This window comes from Corvus kubaryi, unplaced genomic scaffold (assembly GCF_017639235.1).
Source record: "Corvus kubaryi isolate FWS band 111438036 unplaced genomic scaffold, C.kubaryi_AGA036_p1.0 64955, whole genome shotgun sequence".
Taxonomy (NCBI): domain Eukaryota; kingdom Metazoa; phylum Chordata; class Aves; order Passeriformes; family Corvidae; genus Corvus; species Corvus kubaryi.
The window spans coordinates 1-21,058 of record NW_024581638.1 but is presented as its reverse complement, the minus strand read 5'-3'; the positions used below and the strand labels follow the sequence as shown (position 1 = coordinate 21,058).

The following is a 21,058-nucleotide window of genomic DNA, read 5'->3' as shown; positions in this document are numbered from 1 at the left end:
ACAAGTGACATGTTGGTGGTTGCACAGGTGTTCAAAATCGTTAAGATAAAAATACTTCTTTTAGACTGTAACTTCCTTTAGTGTGATAGTAGCAGGCCTACAAAGCCTCAGTGCCAGCAGCTGTGAACAAAGTGTTTTCCCCTCCATGGCAAAGAGCACACCTGGGATGCTCACTATAAACACCGAGGACAGTGATTCTCACTCTCACTCCCCCAGGGAATCCCCACGTTTCCATTCCCTGTACCTCTGGTTCCAGCTGTGGGCCCAGCAGAAGTGAAGCTTCCAACCCAGAACATCAGTCTTCCTAAAAGACACTTGCAATTGCAAATTAAGCCTTTAAGAAAGCAACCGTTGACAAAGTTATAGAAGTCCTAAATTGTGATGCAGATGCCAAATTGTTATTTTTGGTACATCTATTTTGCAAAACACCCATTTGAAGCAACAGTTACTTTTCTAGTGGCTTGTACCCTGCAGACAGAGCTCCCATACTGACTCCAGTAACATCACGTGGGTCAGTTATGCATGACAGGGAGGTAAAGTCAGTCCTGGACTCAGAAACTTCTCTCTGTAACCCAAGAGTTAAAAAGAAGAGATGCCTGTGGCTTGACACCCACTTTTGAAAAGCTTGTATTCAGAAGATTAACTATTTGGCTCAGGTGATGACTCTCATCATACACTGCAAAATTAAGTTACGTAAGAGAAATTGTGTCAAGAGTTTTACAGCAAGATCTAACTACAAAATCAAAAAGACATAACATGAATAAATTTAAATGCTGTCTTGGTAATCTTTGAAGGTTCTATTAATTCACTCTCCAAAATTTGAAGGTGACCATACACATTTATACTAAACCTGGCTTTTCAGCAATTATTGTAGGTGTTTTCACAGTGGGACTCTGCAAATGTGTTTTTAATTTTTTGATAGTAAGCACAATTTTCAATGTGAGAGCAAGACTAATTCCAGTATTTCTCCAATACATTTGCAGCAATTATTACTTATCAAGCAATTTATCTCAGCCAACATAATAGCTATCCAGGCTATAAAACTGTAAATCAGTAATTACCTAACAGCAACCAATTAGTTTTCAACCAGCTTTAAATATTATATACTCACAACATAATTAATACCATTTTGTCCCAGATTTTTCTTGGGGTTTTGTTACCCAAATCACTTGTAAATGAATATATACCATCTTCTTTCCTGTCCTAAGAAAAAGCAAGTTTTTTGGTAAGTTAGCCACAGAGCCATGTTCTCTGGGTTAACACTTGTAGTTTTACTGAAATGTTATCGGTATTGCTTAATAGGAATTCCTGGCTAAGAAAAAATTAAAGATAAAATCTGAATTTCAGCACAGGTTGTTTATCATCACATGCCATTTGCCTTCTCACAGAAAGCCACATTATAATTACAGCACATTAATTGCTGCACAGCAGCATTGGTAGAGCTCTTGAAGGGACATGACACAGTGACATGACACAGAGGCATTTGCAAAGATGAGAAGGTACTTCCAACAACCCGAATCAGTGTGAAGCCACGGCAGGGACATGGGGGAGGAAAGATTTTCTTGATCAAGTTTTCAAGCTACTCAGTAAAACTGAATGCATGTAAACCACACAAAAAACTGGGAGAGTATTCACTAAGTTCACTATATAAACTTAGCGAGAGTGTACTAAGAGGGAGAGTATTTACTCATACTTCAGTTTCATGAGGAATTAAGGTGGATGTGGGTAGACTGGCTCTTTCCATCTGACCCTATGGAGGAGACCCACACCCTTCACGAGCCACGTTCAAGAACTGAGGCCAATCCAGCTGCTCTGCACAAGACCAACACGAAGAAGCCTCCATGGCAGCACTGGGAGCACTCTCTAGCCTTCTCTGGCATCTGGCCTTGCTGACAGGAGTCAGTCATGCACAAAGCAGAGGGTAACAAAGAACACCGTGTTAACAACTCACTGTTCAAATCCTCACTGCTGTAGAAAAACACTGCAAAAGCCAGAAAAATCTCCAGCTCCTCCTTTGGTCTATGAAGAGCTGACCTTCACACATCAGATGCTTGAACTTCCACACCTTGTAAGGTAGAGCAGACTCTCTTCCAAGTAGTTCCTGAATACCACAGCAGCAAAGGTCACTGCCTCTGGTAATGCTCCATCCTAGAGTACACCACTTCAGCTTGGTTTCACATGAACACCATATTCAAGTGCCTGTGTTAACCTCCCACCCAGTTATAATTCAATTCCAACCACCCATTGTATTTACACTTCTGTTAATTACAATAAAAACAAATAGAAAAGGTAACTTTAAAACCCATGTCTTAGATTAACAGCAACGCTTTGAAAAAGTTAACAAACTATTTGTCCTGTAGCTTCAGACTGCACATAGAGCTAACAAAAAAACCCACTGAAGAACTGTGGTCAAAACTAACCAGACAATGCTAAAATGAATATTTAAATACTCTAACTAAAGAAAAAACAACCAAAACCCAAGTAATAATTTAAGAAGGTTTTTTTGTATTATGAGGTTAAGATCAAGTCCCAAAACAAATTTTAAAAAAGTCCAGACATCTCCACTGCTGTAGAGACAGAAGCTGCTGCAATCAGCTCGGTAAGTCACTGTTGTGTTTCAGGCCCCATGTTTCAAGGCAGTGAGAAAAAGCTCCATGCATAACAAAAACATTGGCTCTTTGGGTTCTCCTTATTTTAGCCTTCTGTTTCTAAATGAGCTATGCACTTCCCATGCTTTCTAAGCAACACACTTCCAGGACATTATTGAAAATCCTTGTAAATCTCTCATGTATTCAGAGTAGTGAGTAGTTCTGCTGCTACAAATAATACCAAAGAAAGTTTTTATACAGAAGCCACTAGGAGAAAGTTACTGAATACTGATATTTGAATATATTGTACAGCTCCCAGGTAACTCTTATTAAAATCAGCTCCCAGGGCATCTTTGTCCTGCTGCTAGCCTCCTCTTCAAAGCCCCTGTGCTTCCACTCTGTTTAACTGCATCCTTCATTTCTGTCTCTTTAAACACTCAGCCCAATATTAGAGGCCATGGAATTTCTTCTCTGTTTCTTTAAGATACTGAAAATCAAAGTAATTTGAAAAAAAAATCTTCCTAATTCAAGCTGTCAGAATTTGATGACTACGCTAATTATTTTTTCACATTTAGTCTGAATAGAACTCTGATTATAGTTTTTTTTAAAAAACCCTAAACCTACAAGCAGTTGTCATCTCACTAACAGGTTTTTAACCCTTTAATGTCCCTAAGTGATTACAATTTGCATTGCTATATAGCTGTATCTTTTATGATATTAATGAAAAAGTTGCAGTAAGGGATATGTATATAAAATATAAAAGTATACCTTTTAAAAGTTAACAAGCTTTACCACAAAGCATTCATGCAAAGTAGGACAATGTGTTTGCTCTCCATTGCAGTGTAGAAGGTTCTTTGTGTGACCTACTTCCCAGTTTTTCTCAGACAATTTACATACTACACTTACACTCCAAACCATCTCCTTGCTGAGATTTAGTTTAGTAACAGTTTAAGTTAAATTTGGTCCATCTCTTTCATAGACAGGACGTTGAGCCACTTGCCAGGTTCTACAGCCTGTGAGTTGGATCCAGGTGATCCAAACAGCCTCTCTCACATGACTCAGGTCAAACTTAGGTAACCAACCATCTGTTTAAACAAGTCAGCACCACACAGTGTGCAGCCTTAACTAAACAGACTATTTCAGGCAAGATACACCAGCTCATGGCTAACAACCCCCCTTCAATTTCCCTTGATAAGTACAAAAAATCCTCCCTGCAAGGAAGAATGGGAGGTAGGAACAAGGCTGTCAGCTTGCCAGTCCGTATCTGTCCTGAAAAATCCCTGTATGCATGAATTATCTGAAACACTAAACTCCTCACACAGGCACAGAAAGGCAAAATAAAACTGAATTCTTCATATGTGCTGAATTCTTTATGAATTTCTAGTCATCATCTATTCCCAAGACCAAATCCAATCAAAAAAAAATACCAATACTATTGTTAGATTCATAATAAACAAACTTTAATCTATCCAAACAATAGATTTTATTTCTTCTCCAATTAAAACATATTTGTTATCCTTAATAACATTCAGGTTAAATTAATAAGTTTAGTTACAAAACAAAAAGCAACAGAAAGCAGCCTCCTGTTATGATTTTTTTTTAATGTGAGAATAAAATACACTGATCAAGGAACACCTGGGTTGCAGTTTAAATATTCATACCATTACACAGCACAGTTTTTAAAAAAATAGAAAAGGTAGATAATAACATTTCTGTGTATTCAAAACTTTTATAACATGAACAACTATATTCTGTATATTCTATATTTTAAACCTTAGTGTGTGGAACTCAAAAATACATACACAGAACATATCAGTAGTTCCATAAAATAAGGAAGTGACATAATTCAGCAGAGTGATCATAAAACAGCTGTACTTAAATAAAAAGCTGTGATACTTCTAAAATTAGAAATGGAGGATCAGTCCAATAAGAAATAGTTTAAGTATTTTAAGGTGACTCTCATTAGAATAGTCCCTAACTTTTAAATTTAAATGCTGTAAACTGACAAGAACAAAAATGAAAGATTTCTAACGTTGCTAGTGAATTTTTAAAAAGCGTTTTCTAGGAGATAAAGTTTAATCTTCGCCTATGAAAATATAAGATATGATGCAGTGCAAAGTATTAGCAGATAAATCAGTTAGGATTATGCTGTGTTAAAAAAAACCCCAAGAAAAATGCCAAACTGAACATTTTGTGTAGGGAGCAAATTTAAAATGAGCCTCCTCTCATGAAGGGCACAGGGTACATAAAATCCCCTTCATTTTTCTTGAGTTCTCCTTTAATCAATAACATTAATGTACATTTTATATACAGATGGATCTTTGTGAAAAACAGATGGCTAAAACCAGTTTACTGAAGCCAATTTATACATCTGAACCAGAAAAATACATAGGGAGACAGGAATTAAATTAAAACAGACAAACTTAACAAAGTAGCAGAAGTAAACATAAGGTGAAGTATTACAGCAGCAGGTTTTTGTGTATTGTCTGAATTATGTCACAACCAAAGTTACAGAAAAAAGAGACTATTTTCAATCTTACATAATATTTTTAAAAAGCTAAAATCTCAGGTATAATACACATGTATACAATTATATTTTGAATTAACTTATTTACAAATTTTATATAGGGACAGGCTCTTTGTACAACTCTGTACAAACTTCAGTCATAGTGTCCTACCAAAGTGAAGCAAAGGAATGATCTCATATATAAAGGCTTACATTACTTGGGCTTTTCCATATCAGGTCTATGAATTTAAGTTACAAAATATACATATTTGCTTTTCATACATATTGCTTTTTACATACAAGAAATTCACTTAAGGAAAATAATTTGTAAAGTGTTAAAACGTGTAGAGCTTGACAGCAGAAAAATCTAAATCCTGCCATATGGTTACATTCTGGAATTAACTGCACTTTTTACATTACAGTACACATTTTTAAAGTAATAAAACAGGCAACACTTGCATCCATAGTGCTGTGTGTTTCACTAATACATAAAAATTTCCTGTATCTTCGTAATATCTGTACGACACAGAGGGCATTCATTAAGTAATTGAGCACATTCCTTACAGGCAACTAGGTGACCACAGGGAATGAAGACAGCTGATACGTCTTTAGCCATACAGATTTTACAGAGCTTTTCCTCCTGCAAGCGTCTTAACTTCTCTTCAGTACTGAGGTCTAAAGAAAATAGACACATAAAAAGAAGTTAACATACTTAGTACCACTGACTCTTGTTCTTTTTTTTTTCTCTTTACACACAAGGACAAAGTTTTCTTCATATAATTTAAAGGTCACACCCTTAAAAAGAACAAAAAAAAATATTAAGAGAGAAGAATCCCAGCTGCAGGATGGAATCCTCTTTTTTTTACTTCCCCTTCTATCTCATTACATCTCCCAGGCCAATGCAAGCAGGGAGTGCATCTATCTATCTTTGTAAGAGCTTGAAATACCTATAGAATTTAGGATATGCATATTTCAATCAGAAACCATTCTTTGCATGGACCTCTCACTGACAAGTTCCCCAAAATTTGAGTAGAAGGTGAAAGAAAGGATAATTGCTACTTAAGAAATTAACCTTAATTACTTAAGGTTAAGTAATTTGGATCTTATTTCTTTTTCTGAGTTTCCCCAATGAGAAAAATGAGGATGTGATTTCCTTCCCTGCCCCCATTTTCAAATTGCCCGTATTTCAAAAAGCTTAAAATCTGTAACACAGAAAGAGTCAATCTCGCATTGTATATGAGCTCTTTATTATTCCAGTATGCCCCATTTGAAAATACAAAATTCAGACACCCTCCCCTGCCACTTGGGGGAAGCTCTGCACAGCCAACCACCAAAATAAGGTCCAGCTGCACTGCAAATTCTTTTTCCCCCACAATGTCCTATTAAAAATCTTATTAAAAGGAGTGGGCTGGTAAGATCTCTGCTTATCACACCAACCAGATGGTCTTTGCCCTCCCTATGAATTCACCCATATGCTTGTCTTAAATTACAAGTCTCCTGAATCAGAACTCCTGGGTTTGGTCTATTTGCAGAGTGCGCCACAAGGGCTTTCTGAGCGTGACCTGCACATCGCAGCAAAACTGGAACATAAATAACTGAATAGAAACACCATTTAGAAGCACGCTTGTTCTTACTGGCCAAGAACAAAAATACTTCTACCCCCAGCAAAATTATATACTGCAAAATAACTAACCCCCCACTATGACTTTTTCATATTGAATACACTGAATATGACAGTGTATCCCTGTGTCTATTTCATTTTGCCACATCTATATTTCTTCTTATAACTATATTCTTGTAGTTATTCTTGCTTTTGTTTTTAAATATAATTGTCACAACAATTTGGCCTTTTTTTGTTAGCACATACAACCTTTCTCAGAAGCACGCTAGACTGTCAGTGTTACACACTTCTGAGATACCAATACTACTTATTTTAGAGATGATATTTATAAATGCTGCTACACTCAAATATGTTAACATCCTGTTTGTTCAGGGCTTTTTTTGCACGTCCCAAACCAAATGTCTTTAATTTTAAGTTACAGTATTGTAACTTTACCATAGGTAAGACTGGGATCAGAGAGTAAACAGGTAACAATAAAAAGTATTTCACAGACTAAAGAACTGATATGAAAGTACACACAGAGGTTTTGTAATTGAATAAGCTCATCTTGCTCAACTGGGATTTCATTTGGTTCTTCTTCCCTTGTATTTTCTTTATGAGCACTTAAGTCTGCTACCAGATCCTCAACAGATGTGTGACTTTCTCCAGTCATCTGCAATCTCTTTTCCATGGTGTTCCTAATCTCAGACAAACTGAAACCCATGGCTATGGCACTTTGTACCAAAGGATTCTGTAAGAGATCATCTAAAACAAGAAATTAAAAACAAAACAAAAACACTTTAAGAAGGATGAATCTGATTATCTGACAGTATTCACAACAATACTTTAAGATACATATTTGCAAACAAATATGTAGCCTAAGGAACTATATTTCCAATTTGAGACGTTTGCTAATTGTAAAGACTGCAGATTTGAGTTTTCTTCTATCCTAGCTTTCCCAGTCTCCCTTCATTTATTTATATTATAGAAATCCTTCTAGATTTGCTGTTCAAATCAACAAACATGTTTCATGTAACTGTCACCACAAATTCTGTAGCTGAATGTTAAGTGAAATTCATCCAAAATTCCAAGTCCCAATGGATAAGTAACATTACACCAATTTTAAATCAGTTCAGGGAAGAAAAAAAAAAATCATACATATGTTGAGAGAAACCAGTATGTAATTTGAATTTATTAAACCAAAACACAGCAGCACTGTGTTACACCACCACCAAGCAAACAGATCTGTCCATGGTAAGACACAACACTACTTGGGGAAACCATTTTTCAGTCTGTTGGACCTTCCCCTTCATTTTACTAATCAACATTCCAACAGCAAAATTTTTCAATTTTTAATTCTTAAAAATTAAGCCTTTTTTTAAATAAAAAAGGTTCTTTTAGTTTCACTCTCATAAATGAGCCATATGGGAGAGATTTCAAAGCAGGTTTTGTGTAACCACTCTTACTAGCAACAGCTCCCATTCCCTGGGATGAAGCTGCTTGACTGGCCTCCTACTACCTCTTTAACTGTTTTATTTTTTTATTGCTGGTATTTGTGAAAAGCATTGCAGGAATGTGTAATACTGAAACACATAACAAACTGCTTCAGCTTGCTCAGCTTCCTAGTCCTTGCCATTGGACAGACCAACTCTTCCTGCCCCGTGAAAAAGGACTGTTTCCATTCAGTATTCTTTAACATTCATCCCAAAGCACTAATTCAATACTGGATGCACACTCACCAGCTATAAGACTGCATCCGATACAAACATCTTCCATAGTTCACAACTTTTACTTTACAGTATTTACCAAATTATATTACCCCTAAGAGAAGTAAAATACATTCTGAAGTTCTTTAGAAGCAATGAAGCAATGGAAGAATATCATCCAACAATTTGCCTGTCATGCTTGATTTAAAAATATAACAGGGTTATTTTTAAAATCAACCATTCCTGCCACTATACATTCAAATATGTATATTCCAAAACAGGGGGGAGGCTGTTTGTTTTAAATAGATACCTTTAGGAAGTATTGTCCCTTCAGCAGCTTCTGTCTAAAAGTGAAATAGAAAGAAACAAAATTATAATTCTGGAGAAAGTAGAAGGAAATGTATACAGTTACAAAATAAAAAACAGCTATTTGATCTCAAGTTATTTTAGTGACTACAACTAACCTGCTCTGAATAAATGATCAGTATTTTGTTAAAATTTTAACCCATCTTGGCAATAATACTATGTACATGATTCTTAGTCTACAGAAGAATTCTAAAATATTATCAGTTTTACATTTTAGTGACTACACACAAGTTTAACAATGCTCTACCAAGAAGAAAAGAAAATGTATCTGCTATTATTCATCATAAACCTTAGGTTCCCAGGCTATAAAACAAATGGCACTTGTTCAGTATCCAGTATACAACGTTCACAAGGTACCCTGGCTATGATCCATAACCCAGCAATGGAGAACTGGGAGATCTGTGCACTCGGATTGACAGAAACAAAATACACTGCAATTCTTTCACTTTCTGCCAATGAAAGAAGCAGCAGGTGGATTAAGTGATAGGCACATCATTAAAAGGTAACTTCATGTAAAAATTTTTCAGATTTTTTCTATTTTAACAAAAAGATTAATAAGCAAGAAACCTACTGTTGAATCCTTACGTCCATCTCTTAAGTGAACATTATTTATAAATTCTATCCCCTTTTCCTTGCTCACAAATCTGCACCTGAAAATAAGAATATTTAGATTTAATAAAACTGCATTAGCAGCAAAAATTTGTTGCATAACTTTGGAAGCTTTGATAAGTTTCCCACATTATACAGACTGCCTGCTTTTAAAATCTCTAAATGTTTAGTCAACAACCGTGATGTCGCTGTAATATTTCTAAGAACACCTTAAGCACTACTTATCTTCTTACATTTTTGGTGAAACAGAAAGCTTAAGAGTTTTTGGCCATGACAACTCATGACACAGATTTCTAAAAATAAAGACTCACTCAAATGAAAAATAAACATTATGTTAAAATGCTGGTTCTTTTAGTCTTTCACAATCAAAGCAAACAGTCACTGGTCAGACAGGTGCCTTCCATGCTTTCTTGCATTATTTCCCAGCCAGTCTTAGCCACTGGGCAGAGTTCTTCCCTACCAGAAGATTTAGGGAATGCTATAACTGCTTGACAAGAGTTCTCCAGCTCCAGCAGTTACTTCACCTTCAGGAACAGACAGCTGCTGTGAGACTGACACACTGCCACTGAGGCTGATGTGCAAACAGAACCCCCAAAAAACAGTTTATGATCTGAGAGGAAGTAATCAAACCCGACACAATTTATGCAATCTAAACCAAAATCAAACCCATAAAAGAGGCGCGAAATGTAGAAAGAAAACATTCCTTAACCATTCACTGCACCACACTAAAAACTTGGAATCATCTCTCTTTCAAGTGGCAGAGACTAATAATTAAAAACTGCCTGTACCACTGTTAAAACAGGGATCAGCTAATGCATAAATACCAATCTCCAACTTCCAGAGAGCCATTCACCACAGAAAAGAAAATTGAGAGTCAACGCATAAAAGACACTGATTTTATCAATGTTAGACAAGTAACTATATCTTTGTATTTGGATGACTTCTGTTCACCTGTGAGAACTACTGAGTCATACTGTTCTTCCTTTCCTCAAAACAGATTTTAGACGACATTGGCAGTCTTTCTAAAAACTATTTCTGGTACTACTACTACTACTACTATTACCTGGAATCCCTAATCCTTTATAATTAGAGAGAATTCTGTTCTACATTCCACGCCGCTACTGACTTCTTCAGGTTTGTTTGCACTGTGGCAGCTGTTTAGTCATTTTGTATCCTGGTATAAGTTATAAACTTTTGCAAGTACCAAGCTATTACAACAACCATTACAATGTAGCACTTGAAAAACAAGAAAAATCCCTCAGATACATATTGACAAAACTACACGATTCTTCTTGCTGAGAAAGCAAGCATCGCTTAAATCCACACATAGATATCTTCCCTTTAATAATGCCTACAAATAAGACAACATAAAATTATTTTCATAACTCTAAACAATGTTAAGCCATAATCAACCTTCTCAAATAAATAAGACTCAGACACATACCAAGAAAACACTAAGAGATACCTTACCCAGGAAACCATTTGGCATGTTGATCCCAAGGGTCTTCATTTTCCTTCCATTCTTGCAATCCTCCACCACAGTGGAAACATACAACGTGATCACCATTACCTGAGGAAACACACAAGAATAAAGTTACATACTTTACTGCACATACATACTACGTGCAGGCATAATACCAAGTTTTCAACTAAAATGTTACATTATTAAGAAAATAAATATTTCTTATACTGATTCACAATTTAAACTGAAAATAACTCCATTTTAACAGAGAACAACATGCATGATTTGAAACAAATGTTCAGGGGAGAACCAAACTTAAAGAAACACAAAATAAGAGAAGCAAGTTTTCCTGAATTTTATTTTAGTAAGTAATAATACAGATAAAAAACAAAAGCTAAAAATAATCTATTATCAAGGAGCTCAATCCAATGGTAAACAAGACCTGAAAATGGCTGCCACAAAGAATGAGAGATGTTTACATGGCGGTGTGGTCCTCCATTTCCCATTAAGATCAACAGGCCCTAATCAGCAATAACAAACCCAGCTGAGGAGAACTGCATCCTCTCTGTTCTAGCACTGTGCCTACTGTGATCCAAGACTGCCCCAGAAACTGCTTAAACATTGTTTTAATTGGAATGAGAAGAGGTATGGATAGGGTTTCCCTAGAGAGTTAAATTCCTCTCAGGCCACAGGGAACAGTTTTCACAGAAGTCACCTGAAGAGTCCTCGGTTTGATAAGCTGGTGCTCAGTTAGTGCAACTCCACAATACAGATCTTTTGGTACTTTTATGAATCCAAGAAGAAATCAATAAAATAGTTCTACTGGGTACAAATATTGCCCATTTATAACCCATACAGGAATATAGCAAAGATTTTATTTATGGCCACGGGTAAAATAAATGGAATCAGATTAAAAAGTTCTGAGAGCTACTAAGAGAGAAGTCAAGTAAGATGAGAGCAAGAAATTATCCCAGATAATCCCCTTTTCCTTGTCACCAAGTAAGAGCAACACTTTGCACTCGTACAGGATCTCTCACTGAGGAATTTCAAAGATCTTTAATGGTACTGTGCAATTTCATCTAACTGAGAAACCAATGCACAGAGACGGTGTCTTATCCAATTCAAACACTACATGTCTAGGAGTAAAAGCTCTTCCACTGGCACCACTGTCTTCATAAAGTAGGCAGTAGTGGTATTTGCTGGTTTTGGGTGTCCACGTGCCATGATAATGCAAACATGCGTTAACTAAGTAGAATGGCACACAACCTGCATTGTCTTGTTCACAGGCTTTTGTACAGGCCACAGGCCCATTCCTTACACCTAAGGTCTGGAGGACAGCACTTCATTTCTTAAAAAATATTAACTCAAATAATTGTCTTTGTGAAAGATGTATTATAAAGGTTTTAATAGGCAAGAAAATACTTGGCCGTTTTACTGCTAAGAACAAATTTATGATCAAGTCTATGCCTTGCTAGGAAACCATACCTGATACAATGTATACAATTTTACATAAGAACTGTGGAAAGTAGTTTACAGAGTAAAGAGATTCTGGCAAATTGTTCCATATAAGAATTTTAAAAATTGAGGGTTTTTTCATAACAAGACACTTCCTTATGTACAATTTCTTTGTAAAAGGTATTAGCCATTTCAAGGTCTGGCTTACCTGTGCTATAGAATCCAGCTTCTGCAAGTTGCTTCTTGTCAACAGGATATATCCAAGATAAAAATGTCTGTAAACGTTTTCCATATTTTGCCATAGAGGGATTCCTTGGGTGTTGTGCATTGTTCAGACCACTTATGCCAAGCTCAGCAGGAATAGATTCACTTGAAATATTTCCAACACCCCGGCCCAGGACAAAAAGGCATTTGGGAAAATGCCTCTTGTGTTCTGACCAAGCTCTGTCACTGGGTTCCCAGTTCTTCAATTTTCCACCACAACAAAAACATGCCACTTGATCACCAACACCTGTATAATAAAATCCAGCATTAGCTAATTCCTGTGGTGTCAACTGGCCATTGAGGGGCCAGTTGTGAAAAGACTTCAATCTTGTTTCTTCACTGCACATAGCAGGATTTTTAGGATAGAAACTATCTGACATATCCACAACCTGCCTAGTTCTCAAAAGGTAATCTGCCTCCACATCAGGGTCATCCAGAGCACACAGGAGGACTGAATTGCTGGAACCATTTTCAGTTCTATTCTGGTAGTTCTGGGCAACAGGATCCATGCTATTTTCCAGAAAAGCAGATTCAGTAATAAACTTGCAGCTGGGAGCAAGGTGTTTGTGTCTCTTAATTGCAGAATCCCCAGGCATCCATCCTTCAATAGTTGTATGGCAACTGAAGCACTTCACTTTGTCACCTTCTCCAGTATAAACAAAGCCAGCTTGTGCTAGAGCTAACACCGAAATGGCACAGCCCTGTGGAAATCCAACAAAAGTTCCCAGTCGGTCACGTTCCTGTGCCCATTCCTGGGCTCCATCAGTGTCTGCAGAGGCACAAGCTTCTGAGTTATGTGGGACATTACACGACATCTCTTCATAAGCAGGGCTCTCCTTTAGATTTCCTAAACAAAGAATATATGTTTTAATTTCCCAGACAGAAGGATAGATCACATCCATATACAACCCTGGAGACTGGCTAAATTCAACTACCATCCTTTATGTATTAAAATAACAACTCTTCCTCCTCTCCCCCATTTCACCCTTGGCTGTATCACCTGCTACACAGAGGCAAACACCAAGGTATTAAAACCAAAATAATAAAAAAATTGTGAAGAAAAGCAGGAAGATCAAGATATCTTAGAGGCCTATAAACATTTACCTGGAGAACACACAGGTTTATAGCTTTAAAAGTATGTTCTTTTTTCCTAATAAAGATTGCAAGAATGAAATCAACAAAATACTTCTGGCCAAAACTCTGCCAAAAGGCTTCTGAACCTGAAATACAAAGTTACTAAATTTAAAACACTGATCTAAGTCAGACCAGAGTTGCAAGATTGTAGAGCTCAATTCTCAAACACAACTACATATTATCCTCATGTGAAGGCCATGACCCCCATGCCCATTACAGGTGGGCAGCAACTGGTAAAAAAAAACAAAAAGAAAAACCTTTTTTACTTGTGTTATATTGTAAAGACATACCTCAATTTATATTTTAGCAAAACATCTTGCGAAATAAACTATCAGATATTTCACCGGGGCATTTTATCAAAGTGCTGTGCACTGCTTTTAAGATCAGTGTCTTGGGACTACCCAGCACTAGTGTTCATGTCCGGCACATTGCTTCCACTTTTCCATGCCCTGCCTACACTCTCTACAAAAATTCCTGTACCTCTGCCATCACCTCAGCTTTTCCTCCCTTCCCTCCCTGAAGGAACATCATTCTTTTTAGCACTTGTTCCTACCCCTGCCTACACTTTTCCACGGTGAGTACCAACTACCAGTCCTGCCTCCCATCCCTTCTGTGCCAGAAGGCTGCTAAGAGCACTCAAACAAGCCAAGCCCCATCTTTGTTGAGGATGAAACAAAGCAACTTGGCTACAGCGGGTCCTGTGCAAGAACCACAAATAGACAGTCATCACCTTCATCCCAACACAGATGAAGTCAAAGCACAGTAAACATTCATCTCTTGTCCAGACAAGTGCAGTGATACTATTGACTTAAAAAGTCTTGGCTATTGCTGATACACATCTTAAAGTGGTAAATTAAATTATAATGAGACTGCTCAAATAAACTTCTTAGCATAAAGCAGTAATAGTTCAGCAATTAGCAAAAAAGAAAGGCATATAAGGAAGAGCAGAGTATGTACTTAACTGAACAAGTGTCCCTCTCTATTTTCCATAGGAATGCTGAAATATATCTATTTCCAGTCTATATAACGTAGGCCAGCACACAAAAGCATAGCTTCCTCAAGACCTGCATTAACGTTGATTATACATTCTGTAATGTCAATGCAGATGTTCCAGTGATTGCTTCTATAACACCAGATTTAGCTTCTACAAAACCTGTTTTGGGGTTCAGAAAGGGGAGGGGGAAATTAAAATGCCTATGTATTGCAGGATTGCTGCATCCTCTGCCAAGATGACAAAGATAATTAACCTATAAGCAGGTAGGGAAAACGTGACATCAAACACCTGGCATGGGTGCTTCACATAATAACAGATACAAGATTTCTGAGCACCAGCTTTAATTACTTCTTTCAGTTCATTACTAATGTAAGAACACTAGAAATATGCTGTGGCTTTCTGTTTTAGCTTAGCAAATTCAAAAATAGCATCTGAATAAATTGCATTGACTAACCTACAAATCTGACCTATATGCTTGTTTTGACTTCGAAGAGCAAAAAACCCCAAACCAGTAATTACATTTAGTAATATGAAAGCTGCCATAAAACATGTATTTTTTATATACATACATACATAGAAAAGTTTTTTATACTGAAAGCTTAAAAGTTTTCATGTTTATTGCTCACATTTATTTCCTTATAAAATCTTATTTTAAAGCCTCTAGAACTGTTCCTGTAAAGATCTCAAGTGACCTTAAGCATCTATCACTACTACACTGCATCCATGAAAGAATTGGTGTAACTCAAAACCAACTAGCTGCATAGTAATTTTCTTATCTGCATGCCTGAAAGACTTTCTAAAAGAACACAAACAAAGCCTACATCACATCCTTCAGATTCTCCTTCTCAAACTGTTCATTAAAAAAACCAAAACAAATGCATATGGCTTTTGCTGTATGAATAGCAGTGTATCTCTATTTCTATTGTATTTATATAGAAATGAGTTCAGCACCAGTGAAAAAAACTCTTCCTATTTAAATTTTTTGCATTTTAATTGTTTGTTTTATGTACATTAGCTTTTTTCTACAATGCTATGAATACTTCAAAAACCCTTCTGTTAACATGGTGAATAAAAAAGAAATTATGCCCTCTATATGGTAATAATGAAAATATTTGCCACATTTGGATTCTCTGGAATTAAGCAATCCATCTCAATCCTCACAATCAAAACAGTATGAAAAGCACATACCAAGAGACCAGTGAGTACTGACACAAAAGGTACAATCACAACAGATCAATTCTTTAATATGAACTAGCTTTTTCAAATTATATCAACCACATAATTTAATCATGATGTCTTGGAGCAGAAAGGTTCAACTATGATTCTAAAAGCCTCTCAAAGCCACATCTAATTACTGCAATGACAGAAGCAGGACCAGTCCCTCTCAGGTAGATGCAAGGTTTAACAATGCTCCAGCCACATTATGAAGCTCTTCCCTTACAACAGCCCCACGAAACATGGCTGGTTTACATTTCACTATAGTTTTATCTATGAGAAACATCTTATCAAGCATTGAGGCAAACTCCTTGCCTGTGTAAGTACTGTTTTATATACAATATTAGTGCTACTTCAAATACAGTATCATGTTCAATTATTTCTATTTCGAACAACTGTTAAAAGCAACTATTCAAAGTGTAAAATTACAGCTACCTTAGGAAGAGTATTTCTGCACCGGTTTTTTAGCCATAGCCTAACTCCAGTTAGTTGGAATAATGATTTAGAACAATTATCTGGCATCATAACAGCACTCAGACAGATATTAACTGCAGCAGAAAAATGACTGAAGGTAAATTTTTGAATAGTTCATGGCTAAGAAACATAAATTCACAAAAATCTGCCACCTAAGATGGGCACACAAGACTTTACAATATATACCAGTAGCCAATCTGAGTTCAGAGTATACTCTATGTATACTGAAGTTAATTAAGCCATTTTGCATAGGTTTTATTTAAGGACACGTGAATTAAAGGTAGAAGGTCCAGAAATGTTAACAATAATCATTTATAAAACCCAGATATTTTAACTATTATTGAAACATTATATATCTTCTTATACAGTGAATAAACAAAATCTATTTTAGCCTGAAAGGTTTCCAGAAATTGAGCCAAGTTTAATCCTGCTTTTAGATATCTGAAGGCTATTTGCCACAAGACACCACCCTCTTTCAAGCTGAATTACCAATTTATATAGCCTACTGATTATGTTTCAGAAGAAAAAATAAAGACAAAAATATATAGCAAAAATGTTAACTTATTCAAAATGCAAAATTGTACACTGTCGTTCTGCAAAACAAACATGTTTAATTCAGCTTTAAAAATATTAACAGGTATTGATTTTATGCAAAAATACAACATGATCATATTATCTAGATCTGAAAACCTTCAAAGGAAAAGTAGAAAACGCACTTTTCCCTTTCAACTGTATTTTTACTAGACATGATTATTTCCGTCCTTAACCCTAAACCAGATTGGCATTATAAGGCGTTATTTTTAATTCTTTTACATGACTAGCATGGGAGTAACCTCCAAGTCAGAAATCTACTTGCACAGCCTCATGTTTCTGACCAAAGGGTACATGTTAGCGTTTATTGTTGACTGAATTTTGAAATGTGAGTAGTACACCAAGCGAATATCAAAAAGAACATACTGTACCAGCTGACACACAGATTATGTCACTTCAATGAACTTCAGTTTCTGCCTGCTCAGCTGCAATTAGATCAAGGAAGGTGCATGCTGCTAACTGAAAACATACTTATAAAGATTATAAAAGTATAAAATGACCAGAAACATGACTTATTTAAACAGTGTTTACAAATTTTAGCATATTTGTATCTAATTATCAATAGCCATTTTTTAAAAAAGTTCTGTTTATATTCTTTTTAATTTATTTTAGAAAGAGAGTATATATCTACAGAATGCCTCCTGATTCAAAGCCAAAGCTTACATAACCCCATCAGCTCAGCTTCATTTGTCTGTTCTTCCAACAGGTCCTACTTAGCCTCCCATCAGGGTTTGTCATTACAGGAAGTCAGTCAGTTGCTCAAGGTTATAGTAGGCTATTATATCCTCCTAATTTCTGACTTTAGTCACAAAGACTTCTACGCTCTCCCCATCTTCAAAATGTACATAACCAGGCAAACAGAAATACACCATTTTGAGAACTATTTTTACATTGTGTTTTTCTTCATGAAGAAGTCATACAGGTATGGAATAGAGAAACGAAAAAAAAAAGGATTCATGGCTGCTAAGGGCAGAGAAAAAAAATCCTTTTTGTGAACTTGCAAGTTAAATGTCATCACAACTTCAGTTGTATGTATGAGAAGGAAGGAATAAATACCAGCTGCTATAGGAAAAACTGGCATGCTGTAGCCTAAGATACTGCTCCTGTGGCTAAGAAACAAAAAAAAATTACTGAGTCAACAAGGATAATTAAAAAGAACAGCCAGTAGTAAAAAATGCCTATTAAAACCTGCAGTGCCCTGAGATGCATCTTCTTTCCTGAGTATGAGCTGCGCTTCAGCTTTTAGTGCTACATCCTTCTTTTACAAATAATTTAAACTCCTAGTTAAAGAAAAATATGGAAAAAGAGGGCGTTTTTCATCAGGGAGATATTATGATATGAAATTTCAGTTACAGCAACATGATTCATGCCACAGCAAAACTGCTGAATCTTCTGGATTCTATGGCAAAGTTGGGAGAAGCATCGGACCGGCACCTCCTGCCTCACCCACTGGCGAGGGCGTTCCCTGCCCTGCCAGTGCTCCTGCCCACAGCAGCCATGCTGAACTCATCACTCACAGTCACTCAGCAGCAGCCTGAGGCAGAACAGCATCCTGATACTTTCTGGTGTCACAGCACGAATGTTTTGCTATTAAAGAATGAGAAGAATACATACATATATATACATTTATATATAAAGTGTGTGTATTTATACACGCACATCCCTCATCATCTTGTAAATTTGGAAATCTGTCTTGAATTATCCTCTATATTTTATTTTTAGCTTTGTCAGGAAATGGGGATGACTTGGGAATTATTTCTAATTATAATATTTTACCAAAAAAGAAATATGAAAGTTGTGCCTGTTGAAAATACTCTGCTTGCCTTTCTATTTAATAAGAAACTCTCCAAAACACTGAAGGGGAAGGACAATGATCTGCAAGATATGTGCAGCTTCATTTTACATTTTATATGACAGGAGTGACACTCAATTCAAGCTTTGCAGTATGCCTTCTTCATCTTAACAGCATTCAGTCTTCACACACAGCTACATTTTTCATGTTTAAAAATCTTGCGGTTTCTAGAGCCTGACTTTAAATCATCATGCTCAGAATATTTTGGATTAGAACTCTGCAAAAAAGACCCCATGCTATGAAAACTAAAAAGCAGCAAAGGACTGCACACTGTTAAACAAAACAATACAAAAGGTACTTACAGTAGTTTTCCCTAAGGAATTAGTATCCAATCAGACCAAGTATAGCAATGGATTAATCAAAGCAGATACAGGTTTCATGGCTATTTTCCACCAATCTTTAGAACAAATTCCAATACTTTCATTCCTGTTGGTAGAAACAAAAAGAGGTTAAAAACCTTCTTTTTCACATAACCTTCAGCACTGTTTATGAAGCCACAACTTTGAAACTATGAACAAAACAAACATTTTAAAATTCTCTCCCTTGGCCAAAAAATCCGAACTAAAATATATTCTAAATTTGAAAGAGTCTGAGGTCAGGGAAAGTCTGAAATGCCTATATTTTACTAAAACTAGCAAACGACATAAATTGGGCATATTCCAGAAAATCCAAAGACAACAAAACAAAATCCTGGAACTAAAAACTAGAGGGCAGCAAAAAGGAGAAAGAACGTAACAGCAGACAGAATTAAATCCCATGATCCAGACTTCTCTTCTCTCTCCTAGGAAATTCTGTATCTGATTATAAATTGGATTTTCTGGAAGTCTTCAGCTCCCTGCAGCTGTACCACCCACCTTGGGAGGACAGCAACAGACAGAAGTCCTATCACAGGTACACACGGCCTGAAATGAAATCCATTTTCATACTTCTAAAATTGAGATATGAACACACATTTCCTTACTTTTCTGGTAACAAATGCAAGTCTGTCTTGTATCAGTGGGAGCAGTCAAAAAAACCCACAACCAACCACCCTCATCAGCATTCTTTCACTTTTGCTGCTGGTTGCAAAGAGCAAGATCAGGCGAGGCACAGAACAATCATTAACTTATTCCTTTGCCCTTCTTGGCCAGTGCTGTAGGTGCCAAGCTTTTCATAAAAGGAAGTAGTTGGGGATTCTTTAAAGGACCTCAAAGAAAACTTCAAAGAAATCAAGTAGATAGCAAAAGGAAGCAATTAAGAAAATGAAAAATATCCAAATAAAAGCTAAACCAACCAATCCATCACACAAAAACTTGCTTTCTTAAAGATGACACTTCACTGTTGTCTTCTCTGTTATGTGGTGACTTACTTCAGGATAAACAATGAGTAATTAAGTTAGTGTATTTCCTACTGCTCTTTGTCAAGGTATTAGATTTAAAAAAAAAGTATTTGACAAAAAGGTAAAAGAGGGTTTTTTCATGCAATTGGTTGCTTTTCCTTCAAAAATGGTCTACTGTAAGATCTTGAAGTTTCTATATGTTCATTAGGAAACTAAATTCTCCCAGTTAGTTACATGAAGCATTGCAATTAAAATCACAATGTAAGACTGTAGCAGTGAAGGGATAATGAAAGTAGTGCTGCAAACATGTTTGCATTTTAGAGCAGATGCAGATTAAAAACAGTGCAAAAATTACCCAAACCAATATGAGTACTTACACCCATTTATAGAGCTTTCAGCAGGAAGACAAAAGCATCAGACAAGTAGTACAGAAGCAGAAATACACTTACTGTTAAAGAGAAAAATGTAAGCATAACATCATAGACATTGTGAAAAAGAGAACTGCTTGAACTTAAATTACCGCTGAAAAATACTACCTGAGTGAACTTCTCCCTGTAGAATTCTTAATAACTACTGTAATCTTAAAAAAGAAAAGCTGAACAAAACTGCACTTTTATTAACAAGAAGCAGTTCTAGAAAGCGACGGGCCTAATAAAAGAAAAATAATACAAGAGTGGGCAGGCAGAGATAATATTCAAATATGTGAAAAGAACCACAGAGACCACAGAAGCGCTTATTAGACAGCTAATTTTTCATTCACTTTTGTAAAGAGCAGCATTGAAGATTCCATCCGGAGCGCTGCGGACCCTCGAGCCGGGGCACGGCTCGGGACCGGGTCTGGGCTCCGCCGGGGCAGCCCCGGCCCGCTCCGGACGCTCCCGCGGGCGGCGGCGCGCCCGTCCCCGGGGCAACGCCTCGCCGGCC

At 36.5% G+C, this 21,058-nt stretch overlaps 1 protein-coding gene across 3 annotated transcripts; it reads right to left on the bottom strand.

Moving 5' to 3' along the window:
* Positions 1 to 4,026: 4,026 nt before the first annotated feature.
* LOC121672778 (E3 ubiquitin-protein ligase XIAP-like) lies at positions 4,027 to 20,457 on the bottom strand. Of its 3 annotated transcripts, XM_042045616.1 has the most exons (10): positions 19,778 to 20,457; positions 19,119 to 19,242; positions 18,482 to 18,551; positions 17,331 to 17,389; positions 12,501 to 13,403; positions 10,846 to 10,945; positions 9,338 to 9,416; positions 8,711 to 8,744; positions 7,235 to 7,459; positions 4,027 to 5,769 (listed from the first exon to the last, which is right to left on the bottom strand). In XM_042045616.1, the coding sequence occupies exons 5-10, from the start codon at positions 13,369 to 13,371 to the stop codon at positions 5,576 to 5,578; spliced, it is 1,503 nt and encodes a 500-aa protein (XP_041901550.1). In that variant the 5' UTR covers positions 13,372 to 13,403; positions 17,331 to 17,389; positions 18,482 to 18,551; positions 19,119 to 19,242; positions 19,778 to 20,457; the 3' UTR covers positions 4,027 to 5,575. The 3 variants fall into 3 exon arrangements, with proteins under 3 accessions (XP_041901550.1, XP_041901549.1, XP_041901551.1); XM_042045615.1 differs by lacking the exons at positions 17,331 to 17,389; positions 18,482 to 18,551 and having other exon boundaries at positions 19,778 to 20,448; XM_042045617.1 differs by lacking the exons at positions 7,235 to 7,459; positions 17,331 to 17,389; positions 18,482 to 18,551 and having other exon boundaries at positions 19,778 to 20,446.
* Positions 20,458 to 21,058: the final 601 nt, after the last annotated feature.